The 16,316-nt window shown below is 36.7% G+C and overlaps 1 protein-coding gene across 2 annotated transcripts; it reads right to left on the reverse strand.

Moving 5' to 3' along the window:
* Positions 1–5,005: 5,005 nt before the first annotated feature.
* Positions 5,006–13,626, reverse strand: grinab (glutamate receptor, ionotropic, N-methyl D-aspartate-associated protein 1b (glutamate binding)). Of its 2 annotated transcripts, none has more exons than XM_051720227.1 (7): positions 13,513–13,626; positions 10,923–11,240; positions 10,723–10,832; positions 9,383–9,583; positions 8,989–9,117; positions 5,628–5,771; positions 5,006–5,529 (listed from the first exon to the last, which is right to left on the reverse strand). In XM_051720227.1, exons 2-7 carry the CDS (start codon positions 11,212–11,214, stop codon positions 5,380–5,382), a joined length of 1,026 nt encoding a protein of 341 aa, XP_051576187.1. In that variant the 5' UTR covers positions 11,215–11,240; positions 13,513–13,626; the 3' UTR covers positions 5,006–5,379. The 2 variants fall into 2 exon arrangements, with proteins under 2 accessions (XP_051576187.1, XP_051576186.1); XM_051720226.1 differs by having other exon boundaries at positions 13,459–13,623.
* Positions 13,627–16,316: the final 2,690 nt, after the last annotated feature.

Below are 16,316 nucleotides of genomic sequence, written 5' to 3' on the forward strand. Positions count from 1 at the left end.
CAATTTAATATTTCATTTCATTTCTTTCCAATGACTTCCATACATTTTTAATTACAAAGCAATTGAATTTACACTAAGAATTCCAATAAGAGAGCGCTGTAATTGCATTTTTACTAGTAATACTTCCAATGAGAGAGCTCTACAACTGATTTTTTACCAGTAAAAATCACATTAAAGATATGTTTAACTGCAGAGCTGTGTTAGTGAAACACAGAGCTCTGAAATTGAAATTTTTACTAGTAAAAAATAATTTGTAGATCTCTTTAATTGGAGTTTTTACTAGTAAAATTCTAATTACAGAGCTCTACAACTAAATATTTACTTGTCATTTGTTTCCATTGACTCCCATTAATTTTTAATTATAGATCAATTGAATTTTTACTATAAGAATTCCAATAAGAGAGCTCTGTAATTGCATTTTTACTAGTAAGAATTCCAATTAGAGAGCTCTACAATTGATTTTTTTACTAAAAACATCACATTAAAGATATATTGAACTGCAGAGCTGTGTAACTGAAACACAGAGATCTGAAATTGACATTTTTACTAGTAAAAAATAATTTGTAGATCTCTTTAATTGGAGTTTTTACTAGTAAAATTCTAATTACAGAGCTCTACAACTAAATATTTACTTGTCATTTGTTTCCATTGACTCCCATTAATTTTTCATTACAGATCAATTTAATTTTTACTATAAGAATTCCAATCTGAGAGCTCTGTAATTGCATTTTTACTTGTAAAAATCACATTAAATATATGTTTAACTGCAGAGCTGTGTAACTGAAACACAGAGCTCTGAAATTGACTGAAATTCTTACTAGTAAAAATACAATTACAACAGTTAATACTGGAAGCATAAAAAACTAAATTGGCATGTGTGACACCCTAAAGTATGTACACATTTTGGGTATTGTGGTTTTGGAAGAAAAAGTTTATTTTCCATATACTGTTTTTCATTTTACAAATGTTTTATGTTAAATGTATGGGAAGCTGAAAAATGTCAAGTGAAAATCATTGTCTATTGATGAGTGAGATCGGGACTCTTATTTTGAAAATGAGCTGAGGACTCGTACAGAGGAGCAGTGTTGCACTTGCACCGGCGCCCTCACAATTGCTGGGGATTATGTGCGACACAGACATGCTTGCTCCTGTCTCCTCAATTTTTCCTGTTATTACAGGACTTTTCTGATCTGTCAACGTGGCCTTCTGTACGGGGTCTGTAACACATGCCATATGCATGCATTTGAGTTAACATTACCAAACCTATTGATCATGTTGTCCAGCATGATTTAAGAATGTTCCACAGAGCATCTTGTGTGAAGCAAAGAAATCTGACCTTTGCACAGAGTTCACACGGTCAGTTACTAATTTACTTACATTTAATTAGTGACCTAAAGTAGAGCAGAAACATTATATATACAGTATTTCTTCTTCATTGTACGTCATAACTTTACTATTACACTCAAAAAATAATATTAATATTCACGCATTTCAATTTTTAATAACAAAATTCCATCAAATTGAGTAATCTTTAACAAAATAAAAAATTAAAACTAAATATTATAAGTTTGATTTAATTTAGTTAAAAAACAATTAAATTCAATTTGATAGAATTTTGTTATGAAATTGAATGCGTAAATCTTAAAAAAATAAGCTAAAATATAGATGTTTTTCAAAATTCCAACTTTTTTATTACGTTTAACTGCTTATTTACTGGTTTGAATTAAAATGTATAATTAAAAATGTTCAATGGGGTCTCAGACACTTCTTTCCAGGCTCAGTATTTTATTGCAATAAATTATTTATTTTAAGGCAGTGCTTTCGCAGAATCTGCACGAAGGAGTTTCCTTCCTGGCAAAGAAAGAAGGGTCATGTTGATTGAGAGCAGAAGTTCGTACACTCTCTACCACGGAAAGAGACTCTGTCCATCCTGTTTCGCCATGAAACACAGACAGCTGAGAAGAAGCAGGAGTTCTCGGAGCAGTTTGGACGGTGCAGTTTCAACAATTACTCTGCGTAGGAACTCGGTTCCTGCTCGCCGTATGCATCAGGCAGCTCCTTCAGGGGGGTGCAGGGTGATGTTGTATCCCAGCGTATGAAGTCTGTCCATGATCTCCATGTGTCGCTTTGACAACTGGAACTTGTATTCTTCATCCACCTTTCCCGTCAGGGGGTGTGTGGACACCTGATGTTCAACATGGGATGAGAGACAGCAGATATGTGTTCTGGATGTAAAAATCCTATTTATTATTCATAATTTCATAGCTAACATTTACTGTATGCTAAATACACAGAAATATATCATATATTCACACTTCTTGTGTTATTTGGATGTTCTTTATCATCAATAAAGCAAACAAATTATCTCACATACATATTTTCATATTGACACATCAGTCTACAATCTGTCCAAATATTGAATCCAGTTTACCTGCTGTAGTTTGTCTCATATATTCTGTACAGTGAATCCATACAGTCTAGACTGTTCCTGGAAAACACATGAGAGGATTCGACGGTCCAGCTGGAAAGCAATTTCACCCAGTAACCTCCTCGGATCTGCAGGAATTAAACAGATTAACCGTCAGACCAGATGACAACGGTACTGAGATTAAATGTTTTGTTTCAAAAGTTCAGCAAGTGGTTCATCTACTTGCCTTCCAGTATGTGCATGTCTGTACCACAAACCAAAAGAAGGTCATTTAAAAAATGCACTACCAGTTAAAAGTTTAGATACTTGACGGAATTGATCTTTTTCATGATCTTAAAATGTTTTTGATCCAAAAGCTTCTTCTTAATCCTCCTATTGCGCTCGGGTCATTTTTGACCCGTGAAAGGTAGATCATCATTTTTAAATTCCACATAGTTTTTAGCATGGGAAACAAACTTTGGGACTTTGTCAAGACTATCAAAATGCACATAATACATTTGTTTCAGATTTTTTGATCAAATTGTTTAAGAGATATAACCATTAAAAAAAACATCTTTTGCGTTCACGCGTCAGTTTTGCAAGCTTTACAAATGTTATTATGTCGATTGTTTTATACATCTATGAATTTTTACTCATAAACACCACTTACATTTAACCTCTTTCCCAAACTCTCTCACTCAATTTTTTGTCTCTCACTGGGACTGCACACACACACACACACACACACATTCCTGTACAAAACAGACATGACAGATGTAACAAACATAACAAATAATCTAAATCAAAGGTATTACTGTCTAAAGGGGGTGTGGCGAGACCAAAAGTTCATGCACACATTAATCTAAATAGGGCTTGGAAGAGGAAGTTGTTCATATTTTTACTCTGCAGTCATCTGATGCAGAACCAGCTTACAGCAAACTCACACATCAACATTCAACACTTCATGAGATTAAATAGAGTATATTTAGCATAAAAACATAGTAAAGAAGTGTTAATGTTGTATAATTGAGTTGTACAGTTGTTTTGATGATGTTTAGTTAACTTCTGACCAGGAAATTCATTCAAATTACTAATAATTCTCACATTAGATGTTCATATAAATTATATATTATGTTCTACTTAGATAAAATTTCACATAAATGTTGATAAAAAAGATGTCTTCACATGTATCACAATGGTTTAGCTGTAGTTAATGTATATTTTGAAAAGTCAAAGAATATCTAAATTGTATTATTACTAAAAAAATTGCATATTAATAACATTTATATTTGTCAGTTAACATGACAAAATATCAATCTTTTTACATGTATGACCAGATAAGGACTTATTAATGACTTATAAAATTGTTTTAGATGAAAACCATCATGTTATGAATGATTTATAAGCTTGAATTCCACCGGGTCAAAATTGACCCGCAAATGCAAAAGATGAATGCAGATTCTACAGGAGAGTTAAATGCCTGAAATTAGTTTGTAGACAAATATAAATACATTTCTTTACAAAAGTAAAATTGATAGATAGATAGATAGATAGATAGATAGATAAATAGATAGATAAACTGATGAGTTGGGAAGTGTGCAGAGCTGGAATCTAAACAAAGAATGCCTCCACTTTGAAAATGATATTATATATATATATATTATTTTTTTTGGACACTACATAATTTCCATATATCCATTTGTGTTATTTCATAGTTTGATGACTTAACTATTATTCTAAAATGTGGATTGTAAAAATAAAAATGAGCATGTGTGTCCGAACTTTTTACTGTCAGGGTAAAGTTATAGTTCTAAAGACACTTCAGCAAACCTTTCAGCTTCTGGTATATAAAGGAGCAGCTTGGGAGCTCTTCATTGATTGAAGATCCTTGTGGGAAGGTTGTGTCTGTGTGCAGCAGGTTTAAGGGTGAGGACTTCTTATAGGACCTCATCAACAGGTCATTGCTGAATTTATCCTCATCCACAGTGTCATGCCAATGAATGATTGTTCTCCTGCCTAAATTAGTCACAATGATGAGCAAAAATTCTGCATTCAAGTTTACTGAGTGAACGTGCACCGTACACTTCCTTAAGCTGGCATGCATGAGATTTCAATGTATAGGCCTATAGGGTGAATACACGTTATGTGGGAAAACTTTTAAACAGCATGGAGTTCATCCTAAACTTAAATGGGATGACACTGATGTTGCATTTGGATCATATTTGAAAAACAATGCTATGAAATTCAAATTAATAAAAGAAAAAAAAAAGATAGGCTCAAATATTTGAGTGATGGTCAAATACACTCGTTTTGGAAATCTTAAGAGTATTATAATTACAACAAACAACTAAAAATAAAAATTGAATTTGTACAGGCCTATCTCAAATGACCTGTATTACTGAGTGGATCGTTAGTCGATGAATAGCTGTATCGCTCCGATATAGAAATAACACAAATGATTTAACTTCTGTCTTTGAGAGACTTTGAGCAAAACACAAGAATCAGAAAGAATCGGAATATGCTATTAAGACGTCATAACTGAAACGCGTCATAAAGCGTGCAACTGTTGTGCAGGTAGAAAAAACAATATCAAAAACACTTAGTCAAAAACTTTTATTCCCTTCTTAAAAGCATATTGTTTAAAATGTATCAATAAAATACATATGTAGCTGGTTATATAGACCAATAATCACTTACATAAACTACAAATGGAGAGAAAAAATATAGATCAATACGTTTTTCATGATCAACAAATGATCAAAAATAATAAAACATGCAGATATATTTTAAGAGAGGATATAAGCGAGTACAAGAATAGAGAAATATCCTTACATAGGGTATATATATATATATATATATATATATAAAAAATAATGACAGAATTTTTATTTTTGGGTTTAACACTTAAGTACGTTACTACGTTACTTTAGGGCATGCATTTTGGTCATACAGTGATCTTCGAAGATGGAATTTCAGTTGCGGCTTCTGCCGAAGAGTTGCAAAATGTATAAAAAGATGTGGATGATGTCCATATATAGATTGAGTGCAGCAAAGACGTATTCCTCCGGACTCAGAGAGAGCTTCTTGTTCCCTAGAAGCAGTTGTGTGTCCACAGCCAAGAACTGCAAGGAAATTGGGACATTATTTCAGTTATTTTGTTGTCAGTGCTGAAAGGATGCATTTCTTTGAACAAATGTGTTGTACGGAGCCGGTCACTTACACAAGTGAAAACCAGTGCACCCAGCGAAGCATAGATGAGGATCAGAATCCTGTTGTACATGAAGATGCACAGGATTCCGAAGACTAAGAGTACAATGGTGCACACAAACAGCACTCCATAACAGGATGTGAAGTCATATTTGGTCTGTGTGTAAAGAACACAGGAGATATTTATTAGTACCTCCCAACTAAATCATGCAATAGTCACTTCTGGCAAAGGGATGAGAATTGTTTACAATCCTACTTTGGTCAAATATTTAAATGTTTCAAAAAAAATTCAACGTTGGGGACCTGGGTAGCTCAGCGAGTATTGACGCCGACTACCACCCCTGGAGTTGTGAGTTTGAATCCAGGGTGTGCTGAGTGACTCCAGCTAGGTCTCCTAAGCAACCAAATTGGCCCGGTTGCTAGGGAGGGTAGAGTCACATGGGGTAACCTCCTCGTGGTCATGATTAGTGGTTCTCGCTCTCAATGGGGCGTGTGGTAAGTTGTGCGTGGATCGCGGAGAGTAGCATGAGCCTCCACATGCTGCGAGTCTCCGCGGTGTCATGCACAACGAGCCATTGACGGTCTCAGAAGCGGAGGCAACTGAGACTTGTCTTCCGCCACCCAGATTGAGGCGAGTAACCGCGCCACCATGAGGACCTACTAAGTAGTGGGAATTGGGCATTCCAAATTGGGAGAAAAGGGGATAATTTTTTTTTTATTATAATCAATACCCAGTGCCTATACAAAATCATCGTACCCCTTTGGAATAGTCAATTTTTTTTGTCTTCCTGCCTATAATCAAAACCCATTATAAATATAAAAACTAGTTTTAATTTAATACTTCATAGAGCTACCTTTTGCTTTAATGACAGCCATCGGTCTGTTTGGATATGTCTCTACTAGCTTCACGCACCTAGATGGTGGAATATTTGTGAATTTTTCCCTGTAGAATTGTTTGATTTCAGTCAAAATGTGGGGTGAGCAGCGGTGGACTGCTCTCTTCAAGTCCATCCACAGGTTTTCCACTGGATTTAGGTCGGGGCTCTGACTTGATGAGGGCCTGCTAGTGCGTGCCAGGGCCAGTTGAGTTCCCACTGTCACTTGCGGGGCTTCATCGTGCCGCCTCGGGGCTTTCTCGTGGCCAACAGCCAATGGCTTTTATGGCCTCTAGATAACATGATACCTCAGCTTGAGCTTCCTTCTTGCTTGTGAAATGGGCAGGGTGCTTGACGTTGACACCAGGGCGGCGTGTTAAAGGCGGGTTTTAGGGTAACGTTGCAGAGTTATTGTCCCGATGGTGGAAATGCATATCTATTTTGATCTCGCAGTCCGAGTCTGAGGCTATTGGCCCCGGCTGACTAGTTTAAAGCCCTGGCTTGCACTGGCCCGATAGTGGAAAAGCAGCTATTGTCGTGCTGAAAGGTGAACCACCTGCCCATCTTCAGGTGTCGTGCAGGGGTCCACAGATTTTCCATTCAGCAGCATCCATTTTCCCTTCAATCCTGACCAACTGCCCAGTCCCCGCTGAAGAGAAACACATCCACAACACAATGTTGCCACCACCATGCTTCACAGTAGGTATGGTATGTTCTGGGTGGTGTGCTGTGTTTGGTTTTCTCCAAATACAGCGCTTGGAGTTCAGTCCCAAAAGTTCAATTTTTGTCTCATCTGACCATAAAACATTTTGCCACATGGCATCAGAATCCTCCAACGAGACTTAGTGTGGCACTTTTTCAGAAGAGGCTTCTTTCTTGCCACCCTGCCATACAGTCCAGCTTTGTGTAAAGCTTGGGAGATTGTTGTCACATGCACAGAACGATCAATCTCAGCCATGAGGGCTTGTTAATCCTTTAAAGTTTCCTTTAGCCTCTTAATGGCTTCCCTGATCAATCCTCCTTGTACGGTCATCCAGTTTGGAGGGTTGGCCTGATCTAGGCAAGGTTTTTGTCGTGCCTTTCTACTTATTAATAATGCTCTGAACGGAGCCTGAGTAGCTCAGCGAGTATTGACGCTGACTACCACCCCTGGAGTCGAGTTTGTATCCAGGGTGTGCCGAGTGACTCCAGCCAGGTCTCCTAAGCAACCAAATTGGCCCGGTTGCTAGGAAGGGTAGAGTCACATGGGGTAACCTCATCGTGGTCACTATAATGTTGTTCTCGCTCTCGGTGGGGTGCGTGGTGAGTTGTGCGTGGATGCCGCGGAGAATAGCGTGAAGCCTCCATACGCGCTACGTCTCAACAAGCCACGTGATAAGATGCGCGGATTTACGGTCTCGGATGTGGAGGCAACTGAGAATCGTCCTCCACCACCCGGATTGAGGCGAGTCACTACGCCACCACGAAGACCTAGAGCGTATTGGGAATTGGCCGTTCCAAATTGGGGGAAAATAAATAAATAATGCTCTGAACGGTACTCAGAGGGATAGTTAAAGTCTTTAAAATATTTTGGTACCCTTCTATTAACCTGTGCCTTTTTCATTTTATCCCAGAGCCCTTTTGAAAGCACCTTTCCAACCATGGTGAATTCTTGAATTCATTATCATGCACTACTAGTATATGATCTGAAATGTGATTGGTTGCACCTGAGCAAGTTTGTAATGATTAATCTTTGGGGGATGATCACTTATCTAAACCAGGTATTTTACTAATACATTTTTAAGAATTGTTCAGAATTTTTTAACATGTTCTTTTCACTTTAATGTTGAAGGTTATAATGTGTAACTACAGCTGGAAATGTTAGATTGAATGTATTTAAATTTCCAGGGTGTAATGTGACAAATATAAGGATATGATGAGTTTCTATAGGCACTGTATCATTTATCATACATAAGTGTTGCAACTGTGCATCTTTAACTACATGTTGTCATCTGCACCACCAGTCAGTAATTACACAGATTTTTAATCTCACAAACCTTGAAGTGCACAAAACAGTTCTTGCTTCATTTAGAGTTGAACATGACTAAAACATTAACTCTTGCGCTTCAGGAAGCGAGTCAGACGTTAAAGACTGATTTGAGAGTCTTTTTGACCAATTCATTACAAAACAAATAGTCATTTGTTCACGAATCAAGCTGCACACCCCTTTTATTATATTTTCCTTATTTTGTTGCACTCAATCATTCTCTCTCATAACATTCAATTGAAAATGCAAACTCATAACTCAGATAAAACACAATTTCTTTTGTCGTGGCGCTGTAAATTCAGTTTCAGCGCAGGAAACTGTGAGTATTTTAGAACGGTGTTCCGTCCACATCAGCGGAAGAATACAAATATTCAAGAAACAACATGAAAATCATTGTTTTCTCTTTAAAAATGAAACAGATCTTAGAAAGAAGCGGGTCTTCATTCCCAACCCCTAGTGAGATGAATACTGACCTGCAGAGAGAATATCACCACCGTAAAGCAAACCAACACCGTAATGCCGACAGCCATCATCACTGCATCTGTATCATAGAAGCTAGAGATCACACCAACCATGTATGAGATGGCCAGAGTCAGAATCGTCTGAAATGAAAGAAATCCTTACAATGCAAGAAAGGAGTCAGAAAGGAGAGAAATCAATACCGCCAAGATTTACTTATGTATTGCACGCTCACAATCTTATTGTGCATGACTCATTGGTGTACATTATTAAGTTGTATAGTTGCAACATATAGTTTGTAAAGTTGAATATTCCCTTTCACTCAGAAATAGGGCAGATTATGAAATTAAAATGGGTTGTGAACACCAGTTAAAGTGTGGGTCTTAAAACATCAGATCAGAGATTCACCAAGGCAATAAGGTTCCATGGATGCTTTCGGCGAAACTCTCCACAGCATATGATGGTGATGTATGGCACGAGGAAAACCAGATAGCCGATCCAGTAAGTCCAAGCATTCTTCTGTACAAACAGTTTGGTGTGTGGCTCAAATGTAAAGAGAGCCACAAAGCCGCACGTCAATGCCAGCTGCAGACTCAACACTGTGAAAACCTAGTAAACAAATAACCACAGACAATCTCTGAACTGTCAAAATTCACTGTTAGGGTTTTACTGGTATAAAGCTGGAATTAGCTGGTTTTCTGCATTAATTGCTCATAAAATATAATCTCATTTTCATCAATCACACGTATAGACAAACACAATGTGCTTAAGCTAACAACACACAAACAATTATAATCTTTCATATCTTTATTGAACACATCCTATTAAACATTCACAGTGCTGTGGAAAAAGTAAGTGAACCCTCTGATCCTCCTTTGGCAGCATAACCTCAACCAAGCGTTTCCGGTAGCTGCGGATTAGACCTACACAACGTTCAGAAGGAATTTTGGATCATTCTTCCTCACAGAACTGCTTCAGCTCAGCCATATTCTTAGGATATCTGGTGTGAACAGCCCTCGAGGTCATTCCACAGCATCTCTATTGTGGTGTGCCCTTTGAGTCATCTTGGCTGGACGGCCACTTCTAGTGAGAGTACCCATAGTACAAAATCGTCTCCATTTATAGACAATTTGTCTAACTGTGGACAGATGAATATCTATGCTCTTCAAGATAACTTTGTAACCCTTTCCAGCTTTATGCAAAGCAACCAATCTTGATCATAGGTCTTCTGAGATCTCTTTTTTGTAAGGCATGGTCCACATCAGCAGATGCTTCTTGTGAATAGCAAACTCAAAATGTCAACGTAGACCTAACCCACACCTCCAATCTCATTTCATTAATTGGATGCCAGGTTTGCCAACTCCTCTAATTAGCTTTTGTTGATGTCATTAGCCTAGGGGTTCACATACTTTTTACAGCCTACACTGTGAATGTTTGAATGAGGTATTCAACATGTACAAGAATACAGTAATGTATGTGTTTTTAGTTCAAATAGATTGTGTTTGTTCATTATTGTAACTTAGATGAAGATCAAACCAGATTTTAAGACAAATTTAAACAGAAATGCAGGTAATTCCAAAGGGTTCACATACTTTATTTTGCCACTGTATATAGTAATTTCCAGCTAAAATAACTATATCATATAGTTATACAATTAACAGATTTTGGCCACTCACCATTCAATGTTAACTTGTTGTATGATATTATATGTGTCAAACCTTATTCCATATCTACCTACTGTATATTACCTTTCGAATAAAAACCCTTCTGATGGTTTTGTCATCAAGCCCAGAGATGGTAAACTTCTCATTTTCATATTTTGGAGGCGGCTCGCTTTGCACTGACACGCTCACTGGCCCTTTTACAAGACAAAACAGGTGAGATATTTCCTTATCATCAAATATCATCTACCAAAATTCCCTTCATGCAGAGTTGGAATGTTTCTTACCATATGAAGCAGGTTGTTTATAAGGACTGGGAATATAAGGAACTGCTCGAGGATATGGTGTTTGTGGATATCCAGGCACCCCCTGCCCATACATGGGATTCCCAACAGCGGTTGGTGGTGGATATGGGTTGCCAATAGGTACACCGACAGGTGTGCCAGCTCCCATTCCTCCATAAGCCATACCAGCTTCATAAGAAGGGGGCATCATAAACCCTGGAGGGGCAGGCTGACCCATGGTAGTGGCATGTGGTGGGTTTTCAAATCGAGTGTACCCAGCTTTATTTTGTGCCATGTTTGGATCTCAGTTCTGTAAAATATCTATATATTGAAAATGTTAAGTATGTATCACTTAAATTTTTGAGGTTTGCTCAAGTATAAATGTCATGACTCCAGTGTTCACACACATTGTCACCAATAAATATACACACATACACACACATAGATACAGTTTTAGAGCAATATATACAGTTGAAGTCAGAAGTTTACATACACCTTAGCCAAATACATTTAAACAATTCCTGACATTTAATCATAGAAAACATTCCCTGTCTTAGGTCAGTTAGGATCACTACTTTATTTTAAGAATGTGAAATGTCAGAATAATAGTAGAGCGAATGATTTATTTCAGCTTTTATTTCTTTCATCACATTCCCAGTGGGTCAGAAGTTTACACACACTTTGTTAGTATTTGGTAGCATTGCCTTTAAATTGTTTAACTTGGTTCAAATGTTTTGGGTATCCTTCCACAAGCTTCTCACAATAAGTTGCTGGAATTTTGGCCCATTCCTCCAGACAGAACTGGTGTAACTGAGTCAGGTTTGTAGGCCTCTTTGGTCGCACACGCTTTTTCAGTTCTGCCCACAAATGTTCTATCGGATTGAGGTCAGGGCTTTGTGATGGCCACTCCAATACCTTGACTTTGTTGTGCTTAAGACATTTTGCCACAACTTTGGAGGTATGCTTGGGGTCATTGTCCATTTGGAAGACCCATTTGCGACCAAGCTTTAACTTCCTGGCTGATGTCTTGAGATGTTGCTTCAATATATCCACATAATTTTCCTTCCTCATGATGCCATCTATTTAGTGAAGTGCACCAGTCCCTCCTGCAGCAAATCACCCCCACAACATGATGCTGCCACCCCCATGCTTCACGGTTGGGATTATGTTCTTCGGCTTGCAAGCCTCACCCTTTTTCCTCCAAACATAATGATGGTCATTATGGCCAAACAGTTCCATTTTTGTTTCATCAGACCAAAGGACATTTCTCCAGAAAGTAAGATCTTTGTCCCCATGTGCACTTGCAAACTGTAGTCTGGCTTTTTTATGGGGGTTTTGGAGCAGTGGCTTCTTCCTTGCTGAGCAGCCTTTCAGGTTATGTCAATATAGGACTCGTTTTACTGTGGATATAGATACTTGTCTACCTGTTTCCTCCAGGATCTTCACAAGGTCCTTTGCTGTTGTTCTGGGATTGATTTGCACTTTTCGCACTAAACTACATTCATCTCTAGGAGACAGAATGCGTCTCCTTCCTGAGCGGTATGATGGCTGCGTGATCCCATGGTGTTTATACTTGCGTACTATTGTTTGTACAGATGAACGTGGTACCTTCAGGCGTTTGGAAACTGCTCCCAAGGATGAACCCATTTTTTTTCCTGAGGTCTTTGCTGATTTCTTTTGATTTTCCCATGATGTCAAGCAAAGAGGCACTGAGTTTGAATGTAGGCCTTAAAATACATCCACAGGTACACCTCCAATTCAGTACACCTCCTATCAGATGCTAGCTGGCTAAAGGCTTGACATCATTTCCTGGAATTTTCCAAGCTGCCTAAAGGCAGTTAACTTAGTGTATGTAAACTATCTGACCCACTGGAATTGTTATATAGTCAATTAAAAGTGAAACAATCTGTCTGTAAACAATTGTTAGAACAACTACTCATGTAGATGTCTTAAACGACTATAGTTTGATAATATGAAATCTGTGGAGTGGTTAAAAAATGAGTTTTAATGACTTCAACCTAAGTGTATGTAAACTTCTGACTTCAACATATATATATATATATATATATAAACTGTATTAGTTTGCATTACTTTATTATTACTAATATTATTTTACAACTTTAAATATATATATATATTAATTATTTTTAAGATCTTTCCAGGCCATCACATTTTTAAATTTCCCTGTTAATTCCAAGTTTTATTTGACCGATGGTAAACAAGTGTTATTGTGTAGTGTAGTTGTTATTTTAAATTCAATCACTTTTTAGTAAATCTTCGATCAGTTAAAACTTGGCGATGTGAGAAAGTAAAAGTCTGCAAAAGCAACGCTTTATCTAAAAACTCGACATAACTTGATTAAACCTCTCGAAATAACTACCGAAATGATCCTATATAAGCACACAAAATCAATGTATAAATACTGAAAAATGATAAAAGAACACAGTACAAGAGAACAAAAGAGACACATCGGTGTCAAATTACGTAACATGAAACGCTTTGTTTTTTCAAGATTGATGAATTGACCATTTCAACTTACATGTTGTCGTTGTGCGCTGGAAAGAGAAAACTAACGTTTATAGTCGCGACTCACCAAACGTAGTAATCTTGACAAACTTTTAAGACCGCTATTAATGTGTTTTTGTGAACACGCCCCTCATTCCAGACTCTTGCAGTTCCCGTAAGTTTGGAAGAGCGCAGATGAGTGCGTCAATTACTGCGTCACTTTAAGACTGTATGCACTTTGTGTTTTACATTTGATCATGCACACATTTTATTTGTTTTATTATACAGGAGAAACAATATGAATAATAGGGTAAATAGGGTTTGTAAACTGTATTATGACATCTCATCCAGTAGATGTCCATGTTGACCAGGACTGTGTTAAAAGAACAACGCTCATAATTGTGTTTTTTGCATTATTCCTGACATATGCATGGCCAAACTTTGCACATCTGTTCTTAACATTGTTGAGGAATACCTATATTACAAAACCATTTGTTGAAATAATAATTCCTGCTTGATTTATAGCATCATTTGTATGTAAACAGTGGCAAAAATATTCCCATATTCAAATATGACACATGCAATAAAATGCACAGGTTAACCGATCCACCTTCTGATGGTAGCTGGTTTATAAACTGCCATAATAATCATACTTACATATGTTATCTGTATTAAATCTATTATTTGTGGTGGATGCATATTTCTAATAGATGTGAGCAGACATTTATAATGCTCTAAATTTTGGGGAACAATGATACAGTAAATACACAGCAAATAAATGATCAATATTGACAATTATCTCTGCAACATACTAAAAATAATTTCCAAATGAATTCACAAATATACAGTCAAACTCTACAATCACAGAAAGCAAAGTGTACAAAAATGACTTTCAGGAGGACAAACTGATCAAGAGATAATGACACTCACAGTACTTAAAAGTAAACTGCTATTCGTAAATATGGCCTTTTAATAAAGCATTGGAAATCAGCTCTGCATGTATAATTTCAAGCATTCACTCTTGAAAGTTACTTCAATTAAATAACATATATTCATTTGGGCTGAGCCCAAAAATATGGTAATTTCCAGTCCAAATATGACATTGTTTAAAGGAATATTTCACCCAAAAATTAAAATGTACTCACCCTCATGTCACTGTCAAACTCCCAATAGTACAAAAATACAACGGAAGTATCATTAAAATAGTCAGTATGATTTGCACACTATATTCCATGTCTTCTGAAGTCATCTGATAGCTTTATGTGAGAAAATATTCCCCTCCGTTGCAGCTCTTAAATCGAAAAAAATGTCCATTATGCGAACTGACACGTCGAATAGTTTTGCATTTTGAATTTAGTTTTTATTTGTACTTTATTTTCAATTTATCATTCCAATTTAGTTCAACAGAGTGAAAGCTAACAAAAATGTGTTACGTTTTAAGTTTTTCCAGTGTTTTCTAGTTTCAGTTTAGATAGTTTTTATTTTAGTTTTAGCATTTTATGGCTGCCAAAGCTAAGAAGTCATTTAAATATGTTTAAAATCTTGAAATGTATCAGGTCTTGTGTTGCTGCTTTGTAGTGACATTTTCATGATTAACGAAGATGGATTGTAAAGGTTTCACATTTTTATAATTTTGTGTATCAAAAAATAAACGTGAATTAATTTGAGGTCATTTTTTATTTGAGTTCGTTTTGGAGTCATGCAAAAATATTTTAGTTTCAGTTTTTTCCAAGCATGTTAGTTTTTATTTCCTTTATTTCAACGAAAATGTTTTCATTTAGTTTTTGTTTTCGTTACTAATAATAACACTGGCAATGACATGCATGGAAATGCCGATTGGCGTCAGTTTCTCTCACAAAGCTATCGTATGACTTTAGAAAAAAATATAGCGCATGAGTTATACAGACTACTTATATCATACACTTTTTGTCCTTTCTTGAGCTTGACAGCTGTGGTGGTCATGAAATAAAACCACGAATATTGTTAAAAATGTCTCTTTTTGTGTTCTATAGTAAAAGTCACAGCATATGGGTTTGGAATGACATGTGGGTGAGTAAATTATGATAAATAAAGTATTACACTAGGTGCTTGGAAGTGTAATCAAGCTTGAAATCACAATGGCCAATGAGACTGCTGATGTCATGATTTTAAGTAAAACAAAAAAAATAAAGAGTTATATTTTGTTCTGTTCTCATCCAAAATTGTTTGAATCACTTCAGAAGACATGGATTAAACCACTGGAGTCGTATGGATTACTTTTATGCTGCTTTTATGTGATTTTTTAAAGCTTCAAAGTTCTGGTCATCATTCACTTGGACCAACAGAGCTGAAATATTCTTCTAAAAATCTTTATTTGTGTTCTGCAGATGAAAGAAAGTCACACACATCTGGGATGGCATGAGGGGGAATAAATGATCAGAGAATTTACATTTTTGGGTGAACTATCCCTTTAAAGTCAATGTGAAATCAAAACTGCCCATATTTACTTTCTTAATGCACACACACAGGCTTATTGTTCATGATTCATTGGTGCACACTATTCCAAAGACAAATAGTTGCAATGTAAAGTTGAATATCCAGTTTCACTCAGAAATAGGACAGATTATGGAAGTAAAATGGGTTGTGAATGCCATTTAAAGTGTGGATCTTAAAACATCAGATCAGAGATTCACCAAGGCAATGAGGTTCCATGGATGCTTTCAGCAAACTCTGTATGTATGGGAGAGGAAAACCACATAGCTAATCCAGTAAGTCCATGCATTCTTCTGTACAAACAGTTTGGTGTGTGGCTCAAATGTGAAGAAAGCCACAAAGTCGAACGTCACTGCCAGCTGCAGACTCAACACTACAAAGACTTAAACTCTGAAGGTGTTTTTAAAGATTTCCTGTTTC

This window comes from Myxocyprinus asiaticus, chromosome 16, assembly GCF_019703515.2.
Source record: "Myxocyprinus asiaticus isolate MX2 ecotype Aquarium Trade chromosome 16, UBuf_Myxa_2, whole genome shotgun sequence".
NCBI lineage: Eukaryota > Metazoa > Chordata > Actinopteri > Cypriniformes > Catostomidae > Myxocyprinus > Myxocyprinus asiaticus.